Source organism: Dermacentor albipictus, unplaced genomic scaffold (assembly GCF_038994185.2).
Source record: "Dermacentor albipictus isolate Rhodes 1998 colony unplaced genomic scaffold, USDA_Dalb.pri_finalv2 scaffold_21, whole genome shotgun sequence".
Classification (NCBI taxonomy): domain Eukaryota; kingdom Metazoa; phylum Arthropoda; class Arachnida; order Ixodida; family Ixodidae; genus Dermacentor; species Dermacentor albipictus.
Window position 1 is genome coordinate 5,181,956 of NW_027225575.1, and position 23,000 is coordinate 5,204,955.

General features: G+C 49.0%; 1 protein-coding gene across 1 annotated transcript; it reads left to right on the forward strand.

Annotated features, from left to right (window-relative positions):
- Nucleotides 1-426: 426 nt before the first annotated feature.
- Nucleotides 427-23,000, forward strand: LOC135918719 (uncharacterized). The gene is made up of 4 exons (XM_065452375.1): nt 427-753; nt 7,035-7,292; nt 15,528-15,693; nt 22,506-23,000. Exons 1-4 carry the CDS (start codon nt 427-429, stop codon nt 22,688-22,690), a joined length of 936 nt encoding a protein of 311 aa, XP_065308447.1. The 3' UTR covers nt 22,691-23,000.

Below are 23,000 nucleotides of genomic sequence, written 5' to 3' on the forward strand. Positions count from 1 at the left end.
ACGTTAGGAAATTATGTTTTGCTTATTTCGCTTGCGGCACACACACACACACACATGACCCACAGTCGCTGTCAGACAGATTGCTGCTCTTCAGCGTTCCATTGACCTGAGATAAAAATGACAACAAAACAGAAAAACAGAGAGTCTCTTATTTATTTTCTGGTTCCACAGAAACGAAATCCACAGACATTCGAAAGCTTAGCTGCAGTCATTTGCAATCAAAACGCACTGAGCATGGGGTCACTATCCTAGCACATGTCAATAGGATCAAGTGATTTTGTGCCAGCCACAGCTGCCATGAGCGAGGCCAGAGAACGTATAAAGAGCCCTGTTCTTTCGGGACATGCAGAAGTGCATGTAGACACGTGCCTAGCTACAAGCGCTATTGCTGGTCCACCCTTCATCGGAGACCCCACCGTTCGTAAAATGGAAGCCCTGTACACCACCGCGGCTGTGCCCCGGGGCGTCATCGATGAAGGGCATGAAGTCAAGTCGGACCATTGCAGGGAGCTCATGGACCCGGTGGGCTACGCCCGTCACGAGACCTACCTGTGGCAGCTGGACCAGTCGGCACTGGACCGGACCGAGTTCCTCACTGAAGCACAGGCGCACCACCAGCACTTGGACGTGGGATGCGGCACGGGCGGCTTCACCTACCGCGCCCTCCTGCCGCTGAACCGCCCAGCTGCGAGGATCGTGGGCGCTGACGTGTCCCCTTCGATGCTGGAGTATGCCCGCCGGCACAATAGCCAAGTGAGCATGGCTTGCGTGGCAATGCGTCATGAGTTATTGTAACGTTACAATCATGGGGAACTCGCCGATTATACAACTTTCCAGAAAAAGCTACACTCTGCAGCGATGACATTCTTGTCGCTGTCTTACGATGGTGCGATACACGCAGAGTGCCATGTCCACGACCCGACATTCACCGTGCCGTTCTCGGTGGCGAACAGCAGAGTTCAGTACAGGCTCCGCCAACCAAACCGTACTGTATCTTGCTTGCTGCGCCCATTAATGCTCCAAAAAACATATTTCCCCTCATTTGTAGTATAGTTTCTCGAGTTCATTGAGGAAACATATTGCCTGCATCGTGGAATGCCTGAAAATAGGCGGAAAGCGAGTGTGCTGCAAATACGTGGAATTATCATGATTAATAGTGTACAGACACTTTAAGGTTTCTCCCAACACCGAGCCAAACACCAGGCCCCTGTTTACACCGAATAGGAAATCGGCGTCACGTGCAATTCTCCTACGATATACTGGGAAACAGAGTCATCACGGCGGTATAACGCGTTCGAGTACTTGCTCAAGGATTTTTTTAACAAACGCTGTTATTCATCCACATAGATCCAATTCCGCATGCAGATTGACCCCAACGTCCCCACTATAATTTTCACTAAATTTAGCCTTCATGACTGTTACAATCCTCTTAGGACATCGGATTCAATTTCGCGTCGTTTGTAAATTAAATACAGTTGCAACGCCTATAAAGCTCTTCCATGCGTAATTTAATTCAAAAGCCAGTATTGACCCAAACATTTTCAATTTCACCTACATATCACTCATAACCCACCCCTTACTTTTACCAAGTGTAAACGAAGTGCATTGTTCAGTTCGCGGATGACACTAGGGAAACCTACTATATATGAACCTGGTATAACACATAGAAATAAGGAGAAAACGAGCGTTCAGTAATTATGTTCAAATGTCATGATTAAGCAAAATGCGTTAGAGGGGTCCTGACATTATATTTTCATGTATAATTCGAACACTAGCTATTACATTGAAAATATACAGTAGAACCTATAATGTAATGGGCGCACTTTTCTTCTTCGCCTCCCTGAATGAAGTTGGCAATTTCTTAATGTTTATTTATGTGTTGTCACAACGCCGTTATCTCCAGATTGTGTAAAAGTCCTCTATCAGTAATGTTGATAAAGCTAATGCTATCTACGCAACTAGCTGCTTGCATAGGTGGTTTATATAGCATGTGCTTTGGCAGACATTTCTTGCGAACAAGAGAACCGGCAATTGAAAATATGTTATGTTAATTTCAGGATTTATGGTATATATGTTCATATTATAACCTTGAGTGATCAATTCACAGACAACTCCATTTTGTTTGATTCTTTAAGGACATTTCCATTCCGAGATATTATCGATCAAATTTGACACTCAGCATAAAATTTGCATAAGTACCCAAGAAAGTGGATGGGAAAACGGCGCCGTGGTAGCTCAATTGGTAGAGCATCGCACACGTAATGCAAAGACGTGGGATCGTTCCCCACTTGCGGAAAATTGTGTTTTTTTCATCCACTTTCAGTTCTATTGATTGATCATTCATATAACTGAATACGTAAGTACAAGTAATTTCCCCTGTGTTGTCCTTGGTGTCTTTGTTGGCTTCTTATGATATGATTAATAAAAATGAGCCCTCTTTCCTTTTTTCTCGTTCACACACACACACACACACACACACACACACACACACACACACACACACACACACACACACACACACACACACACGCACGCACGCACGCACGCACGCACGCACGCACACACACACACACACACACACACACACACACACAAACATATTGTCACGGGGTAGTGACGGTGAAGAAAGCAAGAATACGGTGGAATACAAAACTAGCTTTTATTGGGCGAACCTGTGCCCACAAAAACAGGTCGCCTGGTCGCCTGTTAAATATAAGTACACGTGTCAATATATATATATATATGCAATAAGGACCCGCCGTGGTTGCTCAGTGGCTATGGTGTTCGGCTGCTGAGCACGAGTTTGCGGGATCGAATCCCGGCGTCGGCGGCCGCATTTCGATGGGGGCGAAATGCGGCCGCCGTGTACTTAGATTTATGTGCACGTTAAAGAACCCCAGGTAGTCAAAATTTCCGGAGTCCTCCACTACGGCGTGCCTCATAATCAGTAAATGGTTTTGCCACGTTAAACCCCATAATTTTAATATACGCAAAAAAAGGAGTAACCGTCACAGGGTGACGTCTCTTTCATTTACTTTCGTATAAAGAAAAGCTACAAGCTCCGCCAGGCTTATAGGTTGGCGCGCTACATGATCACTTACGTCACATCATGGGTTAGTCTTTGCGTCCGAGACTCGCTTCTGACTGTGAAATTAACATACTAAGTGTCAAACTTGATGACGAAAACAGTCGATGATCGATTGTTCGGATATTCCAAATAATCGTACAGTCCAAGAACACGAAATTTAGCAGTAAAATTAAATTCTTTGCCTTTTTTTGCAACTTCATTTTGATCTGTGCAGTGCTGCACTGATACGCCCTACCTACTTCAAACACCACGATGATCGACACCCACGGGGGTGTTTCGCTTTCGCTGGTCGCGCCCGCTCCTTGTGCGTCGCGTGCCGTCGCGAAGTGCAGATATGCGCGCGCGACTTTCGACTGTGCCGGTTGTGCGCAATCGCCGAGGCAGCTTGCCTGGTTCGAACACATCGAGAACCACCTGGCCAGGATAGCTCGCTGTTCGCCACCGTGCACGTCGGCTTGCAGTGAATTTTCCTCGCGCGATGCAAACAGGCCTAACTATGGTGCCGCTCGGTCAGTGTCCAGCGCCGAAAGTGGCTCTTTGGTGGGTAGTGGACCAAAGCCGCGAAATCTCTTGGCGAACTAAAGCAGGGTATATACAGGTTGTCCCACATAACTTGGGCCGAAGTTTTCAAAATGAAAGGCACTCCGGACTAGAGTTGAATCGAATGCATAATGTTGGAACTGGCCTAAGTTACTCAGGTTATTATTTTTTTATTTTCCCCTTAACTAACGAATTAGTTGTGTTTAATTAATCAACTTTTTAAATATTGGCTGCAGATCACAAGTGTGATAGGCAAAGTTGTAGGGCACCTTGAGAAACCTCAAAATAAATTGTTTCCAACATGATATATATGTCATGAGGTCCTTTCTTCCGCGTTCCAAGGAAAGCCCGCGATATATGAAAAACTACCACGTGACGGGGCGATTTCGCACTGTTATTGTGCTGCTCTCAAGCGTGCGATGGATGAACCAGGTCGGCTGCAGCGAGACTGGCCCACGATAGGGCGTTATGTCTGGTGTAGGTATCTGGGCATGCAGCTTTTATCGCATGACGGCGCAAATTTGTGCTGCTAGCCGAGTGCGGAAGCGATAAAGCGTCTAAGGAGACAAAAGAGCTGAAAGAGACGAAAGGAGACATAGCTTTATTTTTTTTATGCTTGAAATGGGCAAGAGCTGGCGGCCTGCCGACGGAGTGTAATGGGGGTGGGTGGGGAGACGGTGTTAGGGGCCGGAATGATTTTCCAGTGACCTTCAATCCAACAAGCGCCCTTTGATTACAATGCGTGTTCGAAGAGGTCACCATCTGCTGCAATGCACATTTGGCATCTCATAGGCACATTTTCCGAGGCGTTCTTGATCATGGTATCAGGGATGGAGTTGTAGACTTGTCTTATTTTTTCTGTTAGGTTCTCTGGTGTTGTGGTTGGTGTCCGGTATACTTGATCCTTGACGTAGCCCCAGAGAAAGAAATCAAGGGGAGTTAAATCTGGAGACCGTGCCGGCCAAGCAATGGGCCCGTGCTGTGCAATCCACTGCTGCGGGAATACTTCATGCAGCCATTTGCAAGCCTTGCTGCTGCCGTGCGCGGGAGCACCATCATGCCGATACCGAATATCCTTGATCCTAGCCAGTGGAACTTCGCAAAGAAAATCCTCAAGCGCCCCATCAAGGATGTTGTTGACGTCCTGTAAGCGTGTTATCAAAAAACACAAGACAAAGTTAGTGCCACCGTAAATTCCACACCACATGCACATTAACCGACCACTGATATTGGTGATGTGTCATCAAAACCCAGTGAGGGTTTTCGTCGCTCCAATAGTAAGCGTTGTGGATGTTCACTTGGACATTACGTGAGAAGGTCCACAGTATTTTGTTGACAAAGCCTGGGCCCTCTTCCGTCTTGCTTATAATCTTGTATCTGCTCTTTTCTCATTGGAGTAAGCAATATCGGCTACTCAATGTTGGTCACAGCCAAATAGCGTTGCTGTGGAGAACACGGACGGATACGGGCGCCTGAGGAGCACTGTGTATATTGCAGTTCGCTAGAATTGGTTCAAGCGAGGTACTTAAGGTATGATCTACATCCGGTAAACTGAAACAGCCCGCGGGCGCACTCAGGGACTGACGCGCCAGTCACGGTGCACAAGTGTGAAGCCAAGCGCGGCCACCCGATACTGCGACCACGAAGCGTTGCGCACGTGCGGGGTGCGAGATCAAAAAAAGAGCGTCTGTTAGACAGTAAGTGTGAGAAGGAGAGCAGTGCGAAAAGAGTCATAGTCTGAAGAAGACATGCGTAATCTTCCTTGAATATAGCCAAGTTCTTTCTTTTTACCATTTGTTGCCTTCACACATTAGTTAGTTTTGTCCCCCGTGTGATTTATCCGCTGTTATTCGAGCCCTAAGGTTGAAAGTTGTAGCATCATTGTTCAATTCGAAAACTACTACAAGGTCATTTGTGTACAAAGGCAAAATTGTAGCAGCCGTCATCGCCTTCCAGCGTTCCCACGCGCTTCGCCCTTTCCTCCTTCCAAGCAGAATCAAAATGCTGCTTTCGCCTTTACTTTTTGGTGGCCTTAGACGCTTTATCGCTTCGGCAACGCTCGGCCAGCAGCATGCATTTCTATCCGTCATGCGCTAAGAGCCGCATGCCCAGATACCTACACCAGGCATAACGCCCTGTCGCGGGCGAATCTCGCTGCAACCGACCTTGTTCATCTATAGCACGCTTGAGAGCAGCACAATAACAGTGCGGAAGCGCACCGTCACGTGGTATTTTTCATCTTTCGCGGGCTTTCATTGGAACGCGGGAAAAAGGACCTCGTGAGATATATATCGTGTTGGAAACAATTTACTGAGAGGCTTCTCAAGGTGCTCTACAACTTTGCGTATCACACATGGGGTCTGCAGCGAATACTTAAAAAGTTGATTAAGTAAACATGACTACTAATCCGTTAGTTAAGAGGAAAATAAAAACAAATAGCCTGAGTAACATAAAGCCAGTGCCAACATTATGCATTTCGTTCTACTCGCGTCCGGAGTGCATTTCGTTTTTAAACCTTTCGCTCAAGTTATGTGGCACAACCTGTATAGGCAACAAATTGAATGGCGGCCACCCTGTTACCGGCCACCACGTCTGCGGCGTCGTGCGCGTCATGTTCCAAAAATCGAGCGAGATACCGGACAGCGTCCGAAACTTCCGTGAACATTTTGCATTTGCATACAGGAGAAGAGCGCGGATTCTCGCAATCGCTCGGCGCCGCGTGAAAACCGACGCGTTTCCGTTGAACCTGCACGCGGCGGGGCGGAAGGCGTTGAAATTGAAGAAATAGCGGCAAGATCCATGCTTATTAACCGGAGAACTTTAGGCTCGGTCGACCGCGGAGCTAACGCAGCCGCTGGTCGCCGCCATGCGGCTTTCGATGGTGCGGAGAAACGACAGTTTTCCAATTCCATTGTCGAAAGTTCGAGCGATCCTTTCGCCGCAGGATGGGCGCACATTTCTCATATTTTGGTATTAAATGTTCTAGGGTGTAGCAGCGTTCGCCAAGCGGTAGTATCACTGATACGGCGTGTGTATATATATATATATATATATATATATATATATATTTATATGATGTATGTGTGTGCGTGTGCGTGTGTGCGTGTGTGTGTGTGTCTGCGTCCGTTGCTTGAGTGACATTTCGGTCAAGCACAAGCCGATCAATGAACGCTGGCACGAAGCAAATATCGCCCTCTGGTTTCAGTTGGAAGGACTGCTCACAGTTAAGCATCTTGGCTTCCTTTTAAAATATCATAGAGTTAATACAAGTTAGTAAACTAAGTCCGTGTAAAAGGTAGTGCTTGTTTTGTTTTCTAACGTTTGTATTGCGTTTGCTCGCGTGCACAGTACAGCACGCCACGTTGTCATCGTTTTTCCGAGACTTGCTATTGTTACAATACCGCAGGGATCTATCGCATACGAGCTGCTCGATGTCGCCTCGCCTCCGGAAGTGTCCGCCTTCGTCGCCAAGAACGGACAGTTCCAGCGCGTCTATTCTTTCCTCTGTTTCCACTTGGTGCCGGACCTGACCGTCGCCTTCCAGAACATCCGCGACCTGCTCACGGTCGACGGGGAATGCCTGGTCACGGCGTGCATCACTAACCCGGCGCTGGACGCCTGGCTGGATGTTCACGTCATGCCTGAGTGGAACACCTGGGTTTCCGTAAGGCTCTGTTCGTGCACGGTGGCGGTTTTGTCCTCTTAAAAGGTCGCCTTATCTCGTGAACTCCTATCTAATGACGTCAAGTGTGTCGAAACTCTTGAATGAGGGAATGAATTCTGGGGTTTGACGTGCCAAAGCATTATTTTGATTATGAGGTACGCCATAGTGGGAGACTCCGGATTAATTTTGATTCTTTAACGTGCACGAAACTCGTCTGCTCGGGATTAGCATAGTCAAAGGTAAAATGAACGCCGACCACACACATAAGTAATGACAAGACCTTTCGGCATCACTGCAGCAGGGGAGTTTTGCTCACAACCTAGTTCGTAAACGAGGATTCCTTCCCTACGTGTGTAGTGCGTCTTGTTATGATTTATGTTCGTGGTTGGCGTCCATTTTACCGTTGACTACTATAATTACACGAAGGTATTTCGCCCTCGTCAGCAGCAGTCCTTGAGATAGCTATTCTGGCGGCTAGCTTCCCACGCTATGCGTGCCGCCCTCGCACCTTTTTAAGCTTTTCCTAGACGCTAGAGCTTACTATTGTGCCCTCGCAACCTTGAGCGATCGGAAAGCGCGTTTCCCCCTCTTGGCCGGTGGAGAAGGGAGGCTTCGTTCCGGCCGCGAAGTTTCCCCACATCTCAGAAAGATGCCTGGTGGCGGTCCCGTGCTGACGATGCCTTCTCGGTGAGCGCATATTTCCCCCCTCATCTCTTAAGAGGTTCAATACTTACAGGCATTTGTCTCGCAAACCATATTTATTTCAAGGGAATTTTCCATGTCTCAATAATTTCTCTCGTCGTATTCGAGTGCTGCTTGCCGTGTTATGGCTTGTTACCGAAGCATTCCCCTCAAGTCTAAATATTTTAAGGCAGTTTGTCGTGTGCATATCATGGCCACGCACGCTTATACCGCCTTAAACTGGCTCTTTTAACTACCACACGCAGAGACAAAGCAACAGCGCGCGCATTAGATCCCATAGATGAGATGAATATTTACAATTATTATTAGGGCTATAATTACATTCGAATGCTGATTGCTGTGCTATCGTTTGTTAACGAAGATTTCCCTCAAGTCTAACTATTTTGAGGCAGTTTTTCGTGTGCGTATCATAGCCACGCACGCTTATATCGCCTCCCGTTTCTCTACCACGGGTGCGCTTTAAAACCACGGCGCTGCAATTTTGCTTTCCATTCCTTGATTCTTAGAGACAAAGCAACAACGCGCGCATGCGATCCCATAGATGAGATGAATACATATATACATAGAAAATTATCAGTCATATAGCTCTCGTAGTATAGCCCTCTGGGCCGTTTCCTTTCTTTTGTTTTTGTTCTTTCGAAAGTAGTCCTATTAGGGTTATTATAATTACACGAAAGTATTTCGCCCTCGTCAGCAGCAGTCCTTGAGATAGCTGTCCCGGACAACAGCAGTCCTTGAAAATCGACTGTCGCGGACAACATCAGTTTCTTTCCACGTAAGTATGAGGCTCGGAGCAGGACCTATGGCGCTTGAAAATAACCTGGGGCCTGACAAACCAACCGACTGAGCTATCTTTCCGGGCAACATCCAAGGGTCATGAGTTCAAATCACCTGTCATGTTCCTTTTTTTCCCCTTTTTTCTATTTTTTTCTCTTTTTTAATGTCTTTTCCTTTATTTTATGACTGTACGGGAACCCTCTTAAAATATATGTATATATATATATATATATATATATATATATATATATATATATATATATATATATATATATATATATATATATATATATATATTTATATATATACATATACATCCTCAATAAGGTATGACGACACATGTGCAAGTCATAAATACGAAGTTCTCTAGTCGAGTGCCATCCGTGCGGTATAACCGATCTCAGATTGGTCAACCTTGACTGATCAAATAGGGCACCAGTGTAGGTTAAATGAGGCGTACAACTCCTGCGGGACCCGCCGTGGTTGCTCAGTGGCAATGGTGTTAGACTGCTGAGCACGAGGGCGCGGGCTCGGATCCCGGCCACGGCGGCCGCATTTCGATGGGGGCGAAATGCGAAAACACCCGTGTACTTAGAAATAGGTGCACGTTAAAGAACCCCAGGTGGTCGAAATTTCCGGAGTCCCCCACTACGGCGTGCCGTATAATCAGAAAGTGGTTTTGTCACGTAAAACCCCATAACTTAATTTTTTAATTTAACTACTGCGGGGATGGTAGAGTATCTGTCTCCCGTGCAAGAGGACTGTGGTTCAAATCCCGGTGCCGCGCTATTCTCCACCGGAAAATACAAAAAAAAAACCGTGTGTTGAGAAAATCGCACAAACAGGCCTGGAGTGCGGCCTGATCCCGGCGACCAGAACCGGTAACGCACTCTCTCACCAGAGCAGGATTGGCCACCCTGGTGCAGTACTTGGCCACAACCTCCCATATGAATACAACAATCAAACCCCGGCCCTCAGTTCCCAGCAGCCGCGAAGCAACTGACCACGGCGGCGGTCAGATCTGTGACGCTGCAGAGGGTGCTAAGAATACCTGGCTCCGGACAGGCCGCCATTGGAATCTGAACCTGGCAACGTTTAACGTTAGAACGTTATCTAGTGAGGCGAGTCTAGCAGTATTATTGGAGGAATTAGAGGGTAGTAAATGGGATATAATAGGGCTCAGTGAGGTTAGGAGGACAAAAGAAGCATATACAGTGCTAAAAAGCGGGCACGTACTGTGCTACCGGGGCTTAGCTGAGAGACGAGAACTAGGAGTCGGATTCCTGATTAATAAGGAAATAGCTGGTAACATACAGGAATTCTATAGCATTAACGAGAGGGTAGCAGGTCTTGTGAAACTTAATAAGAGGTACAAATTGAAGGTGGTACAAGTCTATGCCCCTACAAGCAGTCATGATGACCAGGAAGTCGAAAGCTTTTATGAAGACGTGGAATTGGCGATGGGTAAAGTCAAAACAAAATACACAATACTGATGGGCGACTTCAATGCCAAGGTAGGCAAGAAGCAGGCTGGAGACAAGGCAGTGGGGGAATATGGCATAGGCTCTAGGAATAGCAGAGGAGAGTTATTAGTAGAGTTTGCAGAACAGAATAATATGCGGATAATGAATACCTTTTTCCGCAAGCGGGTTAGTCGAAAGTGGACGTGGAGGAGCCCGAATGGTGAGACTAGAAATGAAATCGACTTCATACTCTGCGCGAACCCTGGTATCATACAAGATGTAGACGTGCTCGGCAAGGTACGCTGCAGAGACCATAGGATGGTAAGAACTCGAATTAGCCTAGACTTGAGGAGGCAACGGAAGAAACTGGTACACAAGAAGCCAATCAATGAGTTAGCGGTAAGAGGAAAACTAGAGGAATTCCGCATCAAGCTACAGAACAGGTATTCGGCTTTAACTCAGGAAGAGGACCTTAGTGTGGAAGCAATGAACGACAATCTCATGGGCATCATTAAGGAGTGCGCAATAGAAGTCGGTGGTAAAGCCGTTAGACAGGAAACCAGTAAGCTATCGCAGGAGAAAAAAGATCTGATCAAGAAACGCCAATGTATGAAAGCCTCTAACCCTACAGCTAGAATAGAATTGGCAGAACTTTCTAAGTTAATCAACAAGCGTAAGACAGCGGACATCAGGAACTATAATATGAATAGAATTGAACAGGCTCTCAGGAACGGAGGAAGCCTAAAAACAGTGAAGAAGAAACTAGGAATAGGCAAGAATCAGATGTGTGCGTTGAGAGACAAAGCCGGCAATATCGTTACTAATATGGATGAGATAGTTCAAGTGGCTGAGGAGTTCTACAGAGATTTATATAGTACCAGTGGCACCCACGACGATCGTGGAATCGAAAATAGCCTAGAGGAATTCGAAATCCCGCAGGTAACGCCAGAAGAAGTAAAGAAAGCCTTAGGAGCTATGCAAAGGGGGAAGGCAGCTGGGGAGGATCAGGTAACAGCAGATTTGTTGAAGGATGGTGGTCAGATTGTTCTAGAGAAACTGGCCACCCTGTATACGCAATGCCTCATAACCTCGAGCGTACCGGAATCTTGGAAGAACGCTAACATAATCCTAATCCATAAGAAAGGGGACGCCAAAGACTTGAAAAATTATGGACCGATCAGATTACTGTCCGTCGCCTACAAAGTATTTACTATATAAGGTAATCGCAAATAGAATCAGGAACACCTTAGACTTCTGTCAACCAAAGGACCAGGCAGGATTCCGTAAAGGCTACTCAACAATAGACCATATTCACACTATCAATCAGGTGATAGAAAAATGTGCAGAATATAACCAACCCTTATATATAGCTTTCATTGATTACGAGAAAGCGTTTGATTCAGTCGAAACCTCAGCAGTCATGGAGGCATTACGGAATCAGCGTGTTGATGAGCCATATGTAAAAATACTGAAAGGTATGTATAGCGGCTCCACAGCAACCGTAGTCCTCCACAAAGAAAGCAACAAAATCCAAATAAAGAAAGGAGTCAGACAAGGAGATACGATCTCTCCAATGCTATACACCGCATGTTTACAGGAGGTATTCAGAGACCTGGAGTGGGAAGAATGGGGGATCAAAGTTGATGGAGAATACCTTAGCAACTTGCGATTCGCTGATGATATTGCCCTGCTTAGTTACTCAGGAGACCAACTGCAATGCATGCTCACTGACCTGGAGAGGCAAAGCAGAAGGGTGGGTCTGAAAATAATACGCAGAAAACTAAAGTAATGTTTAACAGTCTCGGAAGAGAACAGCAGTTTACGATAGGTAGCGAGGCACTGGAAGTGGTAAGGGAATACATCTACTTAGGGCAGGTAGTGACCACGGATCCGGATCATGAGACTGAAATAACCAGAAGAATAAGAATGGGCTGGGGTGCGTTTGGCAGGCATTCTCAAATCATGAACAGCAGGTTGCCACTATCCCTCAAAAGGAAAGTGTATAACAGCTGTGTGTTACCAGTACTCACATATGGGGCAGAAACCTGGAGGCTTACGAAAAGGGTTCTGCTGAAATTGAGGACGACGCAACGAGCTATGGAAAGAAGAATGATCGGTGTAACGATAAGAAAAGAGCAGATTGAGTGAGGCAACAAACGCGGGTAAATGACATCTTAGTTGAAATAAAGAAAAAGAAATGGACATGGGCCGGACATGTAATGAGGAGGGGAGATAACCGATGGTCATTAAGGGTTACGGACTGGATTCCAAGGGAAGGGAAGCGTAGCAGGGGGCGGCAGAAAGTTAGGTGGGCGGATGACATTAAGACGTTTGCAGGGACAACATGGCCACAATTAGTACATGACCGGGGTAGTTGGAGAAGTATGGGAGAGGCCTTTGCCCTGCAGTGGGCGTAACTAGGCTGATGATGATGATGATGATGACCAACCCCTATCTAAATGCAGGGGAACGGAGAAATCGTCTTGCTCGACATTCGCTGGCATGCACTGGTTGGCGCTCGCTGCATCAAATTCAATGAGGTCTGTTGCATTGTAAAGAAAGTAGAATGTACCGAATATAGCAGGCAGATATTGTTCCTTCATTCCTTGACTATTTCTAATAATTGCGGGCACTTGGAAAATAAAAAAAAATTTGAGCCGTCAGCTTTACAACTTTGTATCACGCTGCAAGAAGAAACGGTATCACGACGCGCAACTGCTTTTCTTTAACATCTAAAAGGGACAAAATTGCTTCATATACGACTTTAGATTATATGAATAATTTTTGTATACAACTTTTGCATTCCCCGTAAGCTCATTTTAACTAAGCTCATCGTAAGCTCATCATTTAACCTAAGTTGTGAACTAAACATCTTAACCGACTACTTCAGACGCTCTAACAGGATGGTCGTTGTATGTATGTATGTATGTATGTATGTATGTATGTATGTATGTATGTATGTATGTATGTATGTATGTATGTATGTATGTATGTATGTATGTATGTATGTATGTATGTATGTATGTATGTATGTATGTATGTATGTATGTATGTATGCCTCCATCGCCGTTCACAGTCGCTATCACCGCCAACGTCGGAAGCGCTGTTCACAGCGCTGATAGCGACGCTGCGAACGGCACTCCAGCTGGAGTCATTTGGAGGACTCGCCTTTGTCGTCTGCTACGCTCCGGCTATAGAATAGCTCCACTTCCATGCGTTTTCTCGCGTTTTGACTGCGTCTCACGTATCACGGCGCTCTCCAGTAACTGTCTGTAGTTCTTAGAGCACAGCTATTTGGCGCCCGTTCCCGCATTGCGCGTCGCCGTCGGCCTCGCCGTAACCAAGGTCATCATCCGCGCGCTGCTCTAGCTGCGTGGGCTCCTGCTGTCATCTCTCGCGCGCGGCGCGAATCTTGTTCTCCCCTTGCCCTCAAAACCAGGATCACGTGTTCTCGCCTATCCTCTCGCCCCCTCCCTCCGCGCAGCGCCGTCGCGATGACTCTCGCCGCTACCGTCCACTCCGCCCTCGCCATCCCTTCTCCCGCTGTCGCGGAACTGCCGCGGTGCCGGCGGCGGGCGCTCCTTGGGGTCTCGCGCGTGATGCACGGCTCTCCGCTCCTCCGTCTCCGCGTCGCGTCGCTGTATACGTCTCTCAGCCATGTCTCTCGCTTTCCCGTTTGCAGGGCGTGTTTCTCAGTAGCGTTTGTCACCTCTGGCAGTGCTTGCTCCTGGCTGTCCTTCTCCCGCATACACTCTTGCCCTATGTCTTCCCTTACCTGGCGCAGTGCCGTTGCGGTGACTCGAAAGACAGTTACATCGTTTCCGCCCCTCACTTCTACTTCCCACCCCTACCTTGTGCGGCCACATCGAGACCTGTCTGTGAGTGAATGAGTGTGTGACCTCTACTCAATACCCCTGTTCTCCACCCGTTTCTTCATCCTACTTCAGAAGAAACATTAAATAATAATTGCTAATCTCCCCCCCCCCTCTCCGCGGCGGTGACCCACTGTAAGATGGTGCGATGGCGCGTCGGTGGAGCGCTGGCTCGATAGCGGCTGATCGCGGTGTGTGCTGCCCAATCCAAAACGCAGAACCCCCTCCGTTTGGCACAGCGTGTTATGTATGCGGTTGCCTGTTGTTGAAATAAGGCAGCAGCTGCGCACAACGATCGAATTACCAGGAAGCGTAACCATGGGCCAATTTTTTTCTAGTTTTAGTTCTATAAATGAACGCATTAGGAAGACGACAAACGTTATATATTTAATGTGCACCTGCTATATCACCACTCGATGTGGTAGCCCAGTTTGCTATGACGTTGCGCTGCTAAGCTCCAGATCGCTCATTCGACCCCGGCGTCGGCGGTCGCATCGACATGCGAAAGCGCTCGCGTATACTTAAATTTGGGTGCACGTTCAAGAACCACAGGTGGTCAAAATGAATCCGGAGCTCTCCATTAAGGCGTGCCTCACAAACATGGGGTGGTTCTGGCACGTAAAATTTCAGAATATTATTTTTTAAAATAAAAGAAATCATATAACCACAGCCCTGGTGGCCAGGACCTCGCGACTCAGTCATAAAACATCGCGCTGAGCAAGTAAATGAGAGTCTGCGCACGACAGCAGGAGTCTCTCACAAAATTTCTCGGCGACTAAGTGGCAGTGTAGTTGAATACAAATTTTATATTCCGCTCACAATTCTAGTTACTTGATGCTACATATATAAGGCTTTTTGTGATCAGAAAGATCTTTTGCACTAGCAAGCGGTTTATGTAGAACATTAGTTTCACCACGCTCTATCAGGCTTCGCAATCGTCCAGCATGCTTTACATAATTTTCTTGCAAATAAATCTCATTAACACTAGCATTAAAAGGACGAAAACACGCATAAAAACGGGCGTCAGCACCTACATTTTCATTCAAATAGAAAGAAGAAAAATTAAGTGGGCAGAATAGCTTCAACCTCATGAAGTATACGTAATGTCATGTTTGAAAACCAGAACCGTAAGAGTGCATATTGAATCCAAGATCAGATATTGTGCGGGCGTTATCTCGGATGTCATCGCACTTCACGTGACTAGCGCCTTCTAAAATTTTGGTTATAATGGAACGATATCTGCCTCCACCATGGCTAGGGTATACATGCTGCGGTGACGGGCTCTAGCCAGCGCGCATGCGTGTCACTTCGCAGGTAGAGTGATCGTCGCTACAGCAAGGGCACAGCCAGTATGCAAGGCGTGTTGCTAATAAGAATTGTGAGGTCTGTTCATGCTCGTGCTTTCCACTGTGCGCATGCAGGACCCGAGACTGGTGTTGCCATCGTCCGTCTACTTCAACTATGGCGGCTCCGTGGCGCAAATCGAGGAAGAGACGCGCAAGTGCGTCGTTGACGCGGGACTCGAGTGCATTGCGTGCGAAGTCATAGAGTGCACGTGGTTGATGCGAGACATTTGGCACATATTTGGTGAGAGGTTTTCTTTTTCGCCAGCCTTTAGTAAAAAAAAATGGCTGTGGCTTAGCTAAGGTTACGCCCAGGATGCGAAGCATACTAGCCTTTATTTCAACGCGACAGCGTTAAGGAGCTCGTGTCGCAGAAAAGCCGGTGTCGTCGGTGTCGGTGTCTGCGGCGTTGCACTTCATGAATAAATCGTTGTCGCGCCGAACGCTGCGTTGCTCGACGCTCACCGCGTCCGATGTGGGGGGCGACGCCGCGAGCGACGGCGCGAGTTGGAGCCCGCGGTTTCTCCTCTGTATTGAAGGCGACACCGCCGCGCCTGAGGAGCTGGGTTTAGCTCTCGTAATATGCTTCGCATAAAAATTGCGTTAACCTCGGAAACAGCAGCAAGACTATAATAAAAATTGATGCGGCTGGATGAGCGCATCGGCATGGGCTTCACGTTCTTTTCGTCTCGACTTAGCATTACCCGTGACTGTGAAACATGGGTTTCACATGTATAACGTGCATGTATCTCTTTGTGTTTCTATTTTCGAAACTTACTTTGACTCTATCTCATCAGCTGTTAATACCGCCGTTTAATAGCGCAAGCCGGAAAAGCTGATAATCGTGTCCAGCGATACTAAATCACCGTGCCCAAAAACCAGTAGCTGCAGACATAATTTCGTGTTTTCAAACCTGTGTTAACCTGCACTTTTTTCTTACGCTGATGAGTTTTGTGGTGTATGTCGCTGGAGTCATCGCCCTGTTCTGTTGGCACAGGAAGAGTTCTTACCCAGGATGCGATACTGGGTGCGCCACCTAGCTGTAAACCGTCGTGCAGTCGTCGCACCGTCATCGCCACACCGTACCGTCGACCTCATTATGTGGCTTTGCCGTTCATCATCGTTCGGCCACCCATACCACTGATTTTGACAGCGTTCGAGTTTTTCGCTTGATTGGTCACCAAAAAAAGTTGCCGTTCTTTTTCTTCTTGAAACGTTTGTTTTCCAGCAAAACAAGAACATGCAGCAGTAATACGCAAATACACAATTGTCTTTCCAAGTAACCTTGCTTTCCAGACATACAGTATGTATAATCAGTTATGCACGTTCCTTTAAGAAGTTTTGCTTGGGTGATATAAAAACCGAATGACAAAGTTCAAATATGCGAACATCCGAACATCAACCATGAGCCTAACAGGCATTAGATGTACAGTGACAGAGTGACAACAATCAACACGATGACTCGATGCGCTACACTTCCACCCCATATTCTCGGTGCTGAAATTGAAGGTATTTAAAGAGGGGTATATAAGAAATGTAAACAAATACGTCGAGTCAATAACAACGTAAGTAGGTGGTGGCGGTGGTAAACTTTTTGAAAGGGGGAAGGGTAAAGAAGGACGTGGCAGAGGGATCGGGCTCAAGTAAGGCCCTTGGCCTGCTTGGCCTTCTCCGCCCAGTCCACCAGTTCAAGCTGTCGGTCGACGTCCCCGGAACTGAGCCAGGCTATCCAGTCAGTCTCGCTGTTTACGGGGGGATGAGAAAACGAGAGCGAGGTGCATTCCGACATTATGTGTGTGAGTTTTCCTGTTTGTGAACAGAGCCTACACTGGTCGCTTTCCTTGCCCCCTGTGATTTTGTTAATGTACTTAGGGTGTGGGTATGTGTTCGTCTGGAGTCGCCTAAACGCGACCGCTTGCGTTTTATCGAGTTGCTTGGCCGGCGGTGGGAGCGCGCGACGCCTCAAGCGATACCTACGGGCTATTTCATGATAAGTCTCGCAGGGTTCCTCGTGTCACTACTCCTCATTCACGCCGTCCGCATCCGCGGACGAGGCTCGGCGCGCGAGATCTCGAGCCAAACTGTGAGCCGACGCGTTGCCGGGCACAGCCGCGTGAGCCGGGTCCACACGAGGGTTTTCAAGCCGCTTAGGGGGCGCCGCGTGAGGACATAGTACGCCTGTTTGGAAATTCTACCGCGGACGAAATTGCCGATGGCCTGCTTGCTATCGCTGATGACGGTATTCGCTTCCGCATGCATGGCCGTGGCAATCGCGGTTTCCTCCGCTTCCATCACTCGGCCAGCCGTGATTGTTGTGTGTTCTATGAATCCTCCGTTGTGATCCGCTACCACCGCGGTGAGGAGGTCGCCGCGAGGGTGTCTCGCTGCGTCTGTGTAGACCACTCCATCTTGCGAGCCGTAGCGTCGCTAAATGGCTTCACTACGGGCCTTCCAACGGCACTGATGGAACTCGGGGTCCATGTTGCGGGGTGGAGGCGGGGCGCAAGTATGCCCCCTCCCTTTCGCGGAATCGTCATGTACTCTCTAACGTCGGGGATGACCTCGAGACTGAGCCTTCGGAGGACTGTGCGGCCAGCCGGGGCTAGCGAGAGACGACGGACTTGGGCTGTGTGGTGAGCGTTTAAGAGCTTCTCGATCGTGTTGTGCATGCCTAAGGCCTCTAGCCTTGCGGTGGCCGCGTGGTCCGGAAGGCCCAGGGCTGCCTTTGTGCTTCGTCTGATCATTGTGTATAATTTGGCTAAATCCGTGACTGCGAGTTTGACATATGGTGTTGAGTACATGGTTCTGCTGGTTATGTATGCCTGCACAAGTCGAAGCAGCTCGCCCTCGCCCATGCCGTGGTGCCGATTAGCCACCCGGCAAATGAGTTGTAGTGTGTAGTTGGTCGCCCTCTGGAGTTTCTTCAACATGAGCCCGCAGCGCAGCGTGTTATAAAAGTTTAGTCCCAATATCTTGATACTGGGGCGCTCCGGCATGGTAAGTTCTCCGACCTTAAGTTCAAGGAAGCGCCTTCCCCGTGGTAATCCCCTGGGACGGCTACTTCTGCCGGGCTCGATCAGGAGGTATTCGGATTTTTCCGGTGAGCACGTCAGGCCCCTTGACTCCGTATAATCTTGTACGACATCGATGCCGCGTTGCATGATCTCTTGAAGAGTTTGTGGATCTTCCGCCGCTGCCCGTAACGTCACGTCGTCAGCGTAGAGGCTGTGGTGAAGCCCGGGGATAGAGCACAGCAGGTCCGGAAACCCGCGCATCGCCGCGTTAAAGAGAAAAGGGGGGATGACTGATCCCTGCGGCTTGCCTCGGCTCCCCAGCGCTATAATGTCAGTTTCATGTTCACCGACTTTGATCTGGCACTTCCGGTCAGTGAGAAAGTTTCGGACGTATTGGTATGCTCGGTTTCCGACACCCAGTTGGGTCAGGCCCTCGAGCACCGCTTCATGGGCGACATTGTCGAAGGCTTTCTTCAGGTCGAGGCCCAGGAGGCGCCGGAATCGGCGAGCGTCCGCCGGACTTTCGGGTTGCATCACCTGCCTTTTTAACTCAAAGAGTACATCTTGGGAGAACAGGTGTGGCCTGAAACCAAACATGGAGTGGGGGAACTGGTCCTCGTCTTCTACGTGTTCATTGAGACGGTCCAGGACCATGTGCTCCATCAGTTTGCCGACGCATGATGTGAGTGAAATCGGCCTGAGGTTGTCCGCGTTGAGTGGTTTGCCTGGTTTGGGTATAAAGACGATGGTGGACCTCTTCCACTCTTTCGGGATGGCGCCCGTCTTCCAGCATTCGTTCATGAACTCTGTGAGCTGCTCCCTTGCGGCCTCATCCAGGTTGCGCAGGACCTTGTTGGTCACGCGGTCCGAACCCGGCGCCGAGTTCGTCCGCAGCTTGAAGGCGGCGGCCGACACCTCAGCGAACGTAAAGTCTGCGTCTATGTGCGCGTTCGGCCGGCCGCGGTAGTCCGCAGGTAACGGTGTCTTGAGTTGCGGGCCGACGTACTTGTTTCGCATCTCGGCCAGGAACGCCCCCGGGTCCTGAGCATGCCTGTGGATTAACTTGGCCATGTTTCTTCTGCCTTCGGCCGTGGTGGTGTCCGGGTCCAGGAGGTGGCGTAGGAGGTGCCACGTCCGGGCTGCGCCAAGGCGTCCCCTCATGCGATTACATATTTGGTAACATTGCTGCCGGGTGACCTCGGTCGCGTGATCAGAGATCGTTGCGTCGAGTCGAGTGATTCTTTCCTTTAGGGCTTGGTTATCTTTCCCCTACAGTTGCCAACGCCGGAGCATGCTCGATCTTGCCTGCTACATGTGGAGCAGCCTGCTGTCGACGTTGGAGGTTTCCGGGGCGTCTTTCGGGTCAAGATTTTCCGTATGCTCTTCCACGTCAACCAGGAGTTGGCTCGTCCAGGATGAGATATTGGCGATGGATCCCTCACTGGCTTGCGTTCTTCTGGACTCGCGGAATTTGTTCTATAGTTTGTAACTGAGCAGCGATGCTTCTGACGACGCTTGCCGCTTGCATAGATTTCCATGTGAAGGATGCAGTGGTCGCTTCCCAAAGTTTCGCCGGTGTTCGTCCAGGCGTAGTCTTGCGAGTGGACGACGAACGTCAGGTCCGGGTTGGTGTCTACCTGACCTCGGCTGCCGATTCTGGTGCGGGTGGTGGTATCGTTGATTAGCGTGAGGCCCAACTCTTGCGCGGCTTCTGCTAGATGTCTGCCCTTGCGGGTGTCACCCAGGTATCCCCACAGAGTATGACCAGCGTTAAAGTCCCCAACGATGAGCAGGGGGCAGTCGCGGCTGACTTTGAGGGCCGAATGAAAAAGCGCATCGAGCTTCGGGTCTGCATGCAGAGCGACATATACGTTGAGGATGAATAGGCTGGGCCCTGACGTGCGCGTCCGGATGATCTGCACGAAAACGTGGCAGATGCCCCAGGGGGGAGAAGTTTCGATGTCGTGGATCGCCGTCACCTGTTCTCGGCGAACGAGCGTAGTGACTTTCTTGGAGTTGTTACGGCAGTGGAAAGACCGGTAAAAGGAGAGGCCGGCTTACATGTTGACTTCTTGTAGCGCTATGATATCAGGTTTGTAGGATTCTTGCTGTGCCGTGTTATTAACATGCTGGGGAAGGTTGGCCTTCTTCTGTTTGAATCCGCGGTAGTTCCACTGCCAAACATGATAGGTGTTATTGGTTGTTACAGCCATGTTGATTGTTGGGGAGTGTGTGGACGGCCAGGTACAGGCGGGAATGGCGGAGTACTGCCGCTGCGCTGACGGGTGCCGCCTGAGGGACGACCGCGGGGTGAGGGAGAGTCTGCTCCGGCTGTACGGGCGCTAATTTTGGGATGTATTGTGTGATTTGTGCGACCTGTGCGGCTAGCGTGTTGTGGTTTTTTTCGAGTGCCATCATGCGGTTCTCTAACTTCTGGAAGCGTTGAAAAATCGCAGGGAGGATGATGTCCGTGGCCGCCTTGACCGCGCGTTCAACGCGTTGCTCTACGCGTTTCATTAGGTCTGCGTCCTCAATTGGGGCTGTAGTGGGAGTCCTGTGAATGAGGCTGGGTTTTCGTCTGTTCGGTGGACCTTGGGCATCCCTATCGGACTTTCACTTTCTGTGGTTGTTGGTATGTTAATAAGCGCGGATGTTGGTGACGGAACTGAAAGTTCGCTGGGTGTCATGCTAGGGTGTCGGTCCCTGTCCATTGGTTGTGGGACGTGACCGCTCTCGTAGGCGCGGATATTTGTATCCTGTTGTGCGATCTTTGTCTGCATGTTTTGGATGGCTTGCTGTAGACTTTTAACTGTGTCAAGTGTAACTATTTCGGGATGCACCTCGCTGCCCCTCCCTGCCACTATGCTGGCCCAGTTTCTTTGGGACGTCACCTGTGATTGGGCTGCTTGTTGGTTTCGTTGCTGATGCTGCTGTTGGCCCCGGCCTCCATGGTTGGCCCGACAATATCCTACGTAAGTAGGATATTGAATCTACTGTTTTGAGTGATCGCAAAACATTACTTCCTTTCTAACTTGCTGAAATAAGCTACAGAATGTACTGCACTGTATTCTAGCTTCGGAAATTGCAATACTGGTATAATTTCTTATTTTAGTTTATAACAAGACAAACATCGGAAGACACCTGAGCACTTATTATGTGTTGTGCGTGCGAAAGTATTAATGTCCAACTGAACTCCGCTGAACGGTCCTTCGAGCATTGCGCTGCGAGTAATGTACCATAGCGGTACGTGTTGCCCGAGCCAGCAAGCAGCAGCAGCCTGCGGTGCCGACACCGCATGCCACCGACGTCCTGCGCGGTGAGAGACCGAGGAATCAGCAGCGGCCACCAAGGCCGGCAGGCGCGCGCAGAAACTAAGTCCAGTGGGGATGAGAGAGAGTTGCGTACCATGCACCGGCTTCCGAGAGCGAGACTACGGCACCCGCACGCGCGCGTCACGCGATTGCCTTGCCGACAACAACCCTTCTTGCCCCACGGCGTCGCGTCATCGTATCTGATCCGTGGAGACGCACTGGTGACGTGGCGTCGCGGCTATGCCCTCTCCCCTCACGCGACACCGTTTCGCCCACTCTGCTCCTTCGAGGCGCGCTCGTGAAGTGGCGTCGCAGCCAGTGGGATTATAGGTGCCGTTTCGTTGCTACAGAAGCCAGCTTTTTCTCTCAATGCGCCATTTGATGCTTTCGCATCAGTAAACCCGAGAAGCTCTGGTGTCATGCTTGCAAACTGAGGCGCAATAAATACAGTAGATTTCGTATTTGCCCGGCATAGGGTGCTAAATTTTCTGCAACTTGCACTTGATGCGCCTTTTCTTTTTGTTGATACTCAAGAGTAACAGTGGCCTCCATAGGCTTAAAATATTGGAACGTTTCCTGTTCTGCATACAAGTCTATGGGTGTAGCCTACATCAAACGCCACGGCAGCATACATCCCTTAATTTTGTCATCGATATTCGAAATTGCCGCCGTTTTCGGCCAATAAGGAAAACAACCCATTTAAGCACATTTTGTGGCCTTCATTGTTGCAGAACTGTACTCGGACTGCTTCTTGATCGGCGCTGACATGCCGTCGAGTGACAAGAATGCCCTCAAGGGGGCCTACATCAAGCGCCTTCGACCGCGGGTCAAAGAAACGACCCGTGGCTGCGAGATGAGTGTGGGAATCTACAGAGTGCATGCCAAGCCACATCATCAAGCGCCTGCCGAGGACTAATTGCTTTTTCTGTGGGTTTATATTAAATAGCGGTGTCTAAGCGTTGTATTGTCGTGACAAAAATTGACGCATGAAGTGGGGGAGGTTGTTACAGCGGTGGCCCTGCTTTCCGCATTTGCGCACCTTAGGGCCCGACAATGGAACGGCGTACAAATCATAAAAACGATAACCGGCACGCACGAACAGGAAGTTAGACAGAAGCTGTAATCGCAGAAGGAAGGAAAGTTGGGCGAGTTGGTATGGTAACGCATTTCTACATTCTTTGCATATTTGGTATTTTTGAGCCCATGCGATGTTTCATTGCTATGAT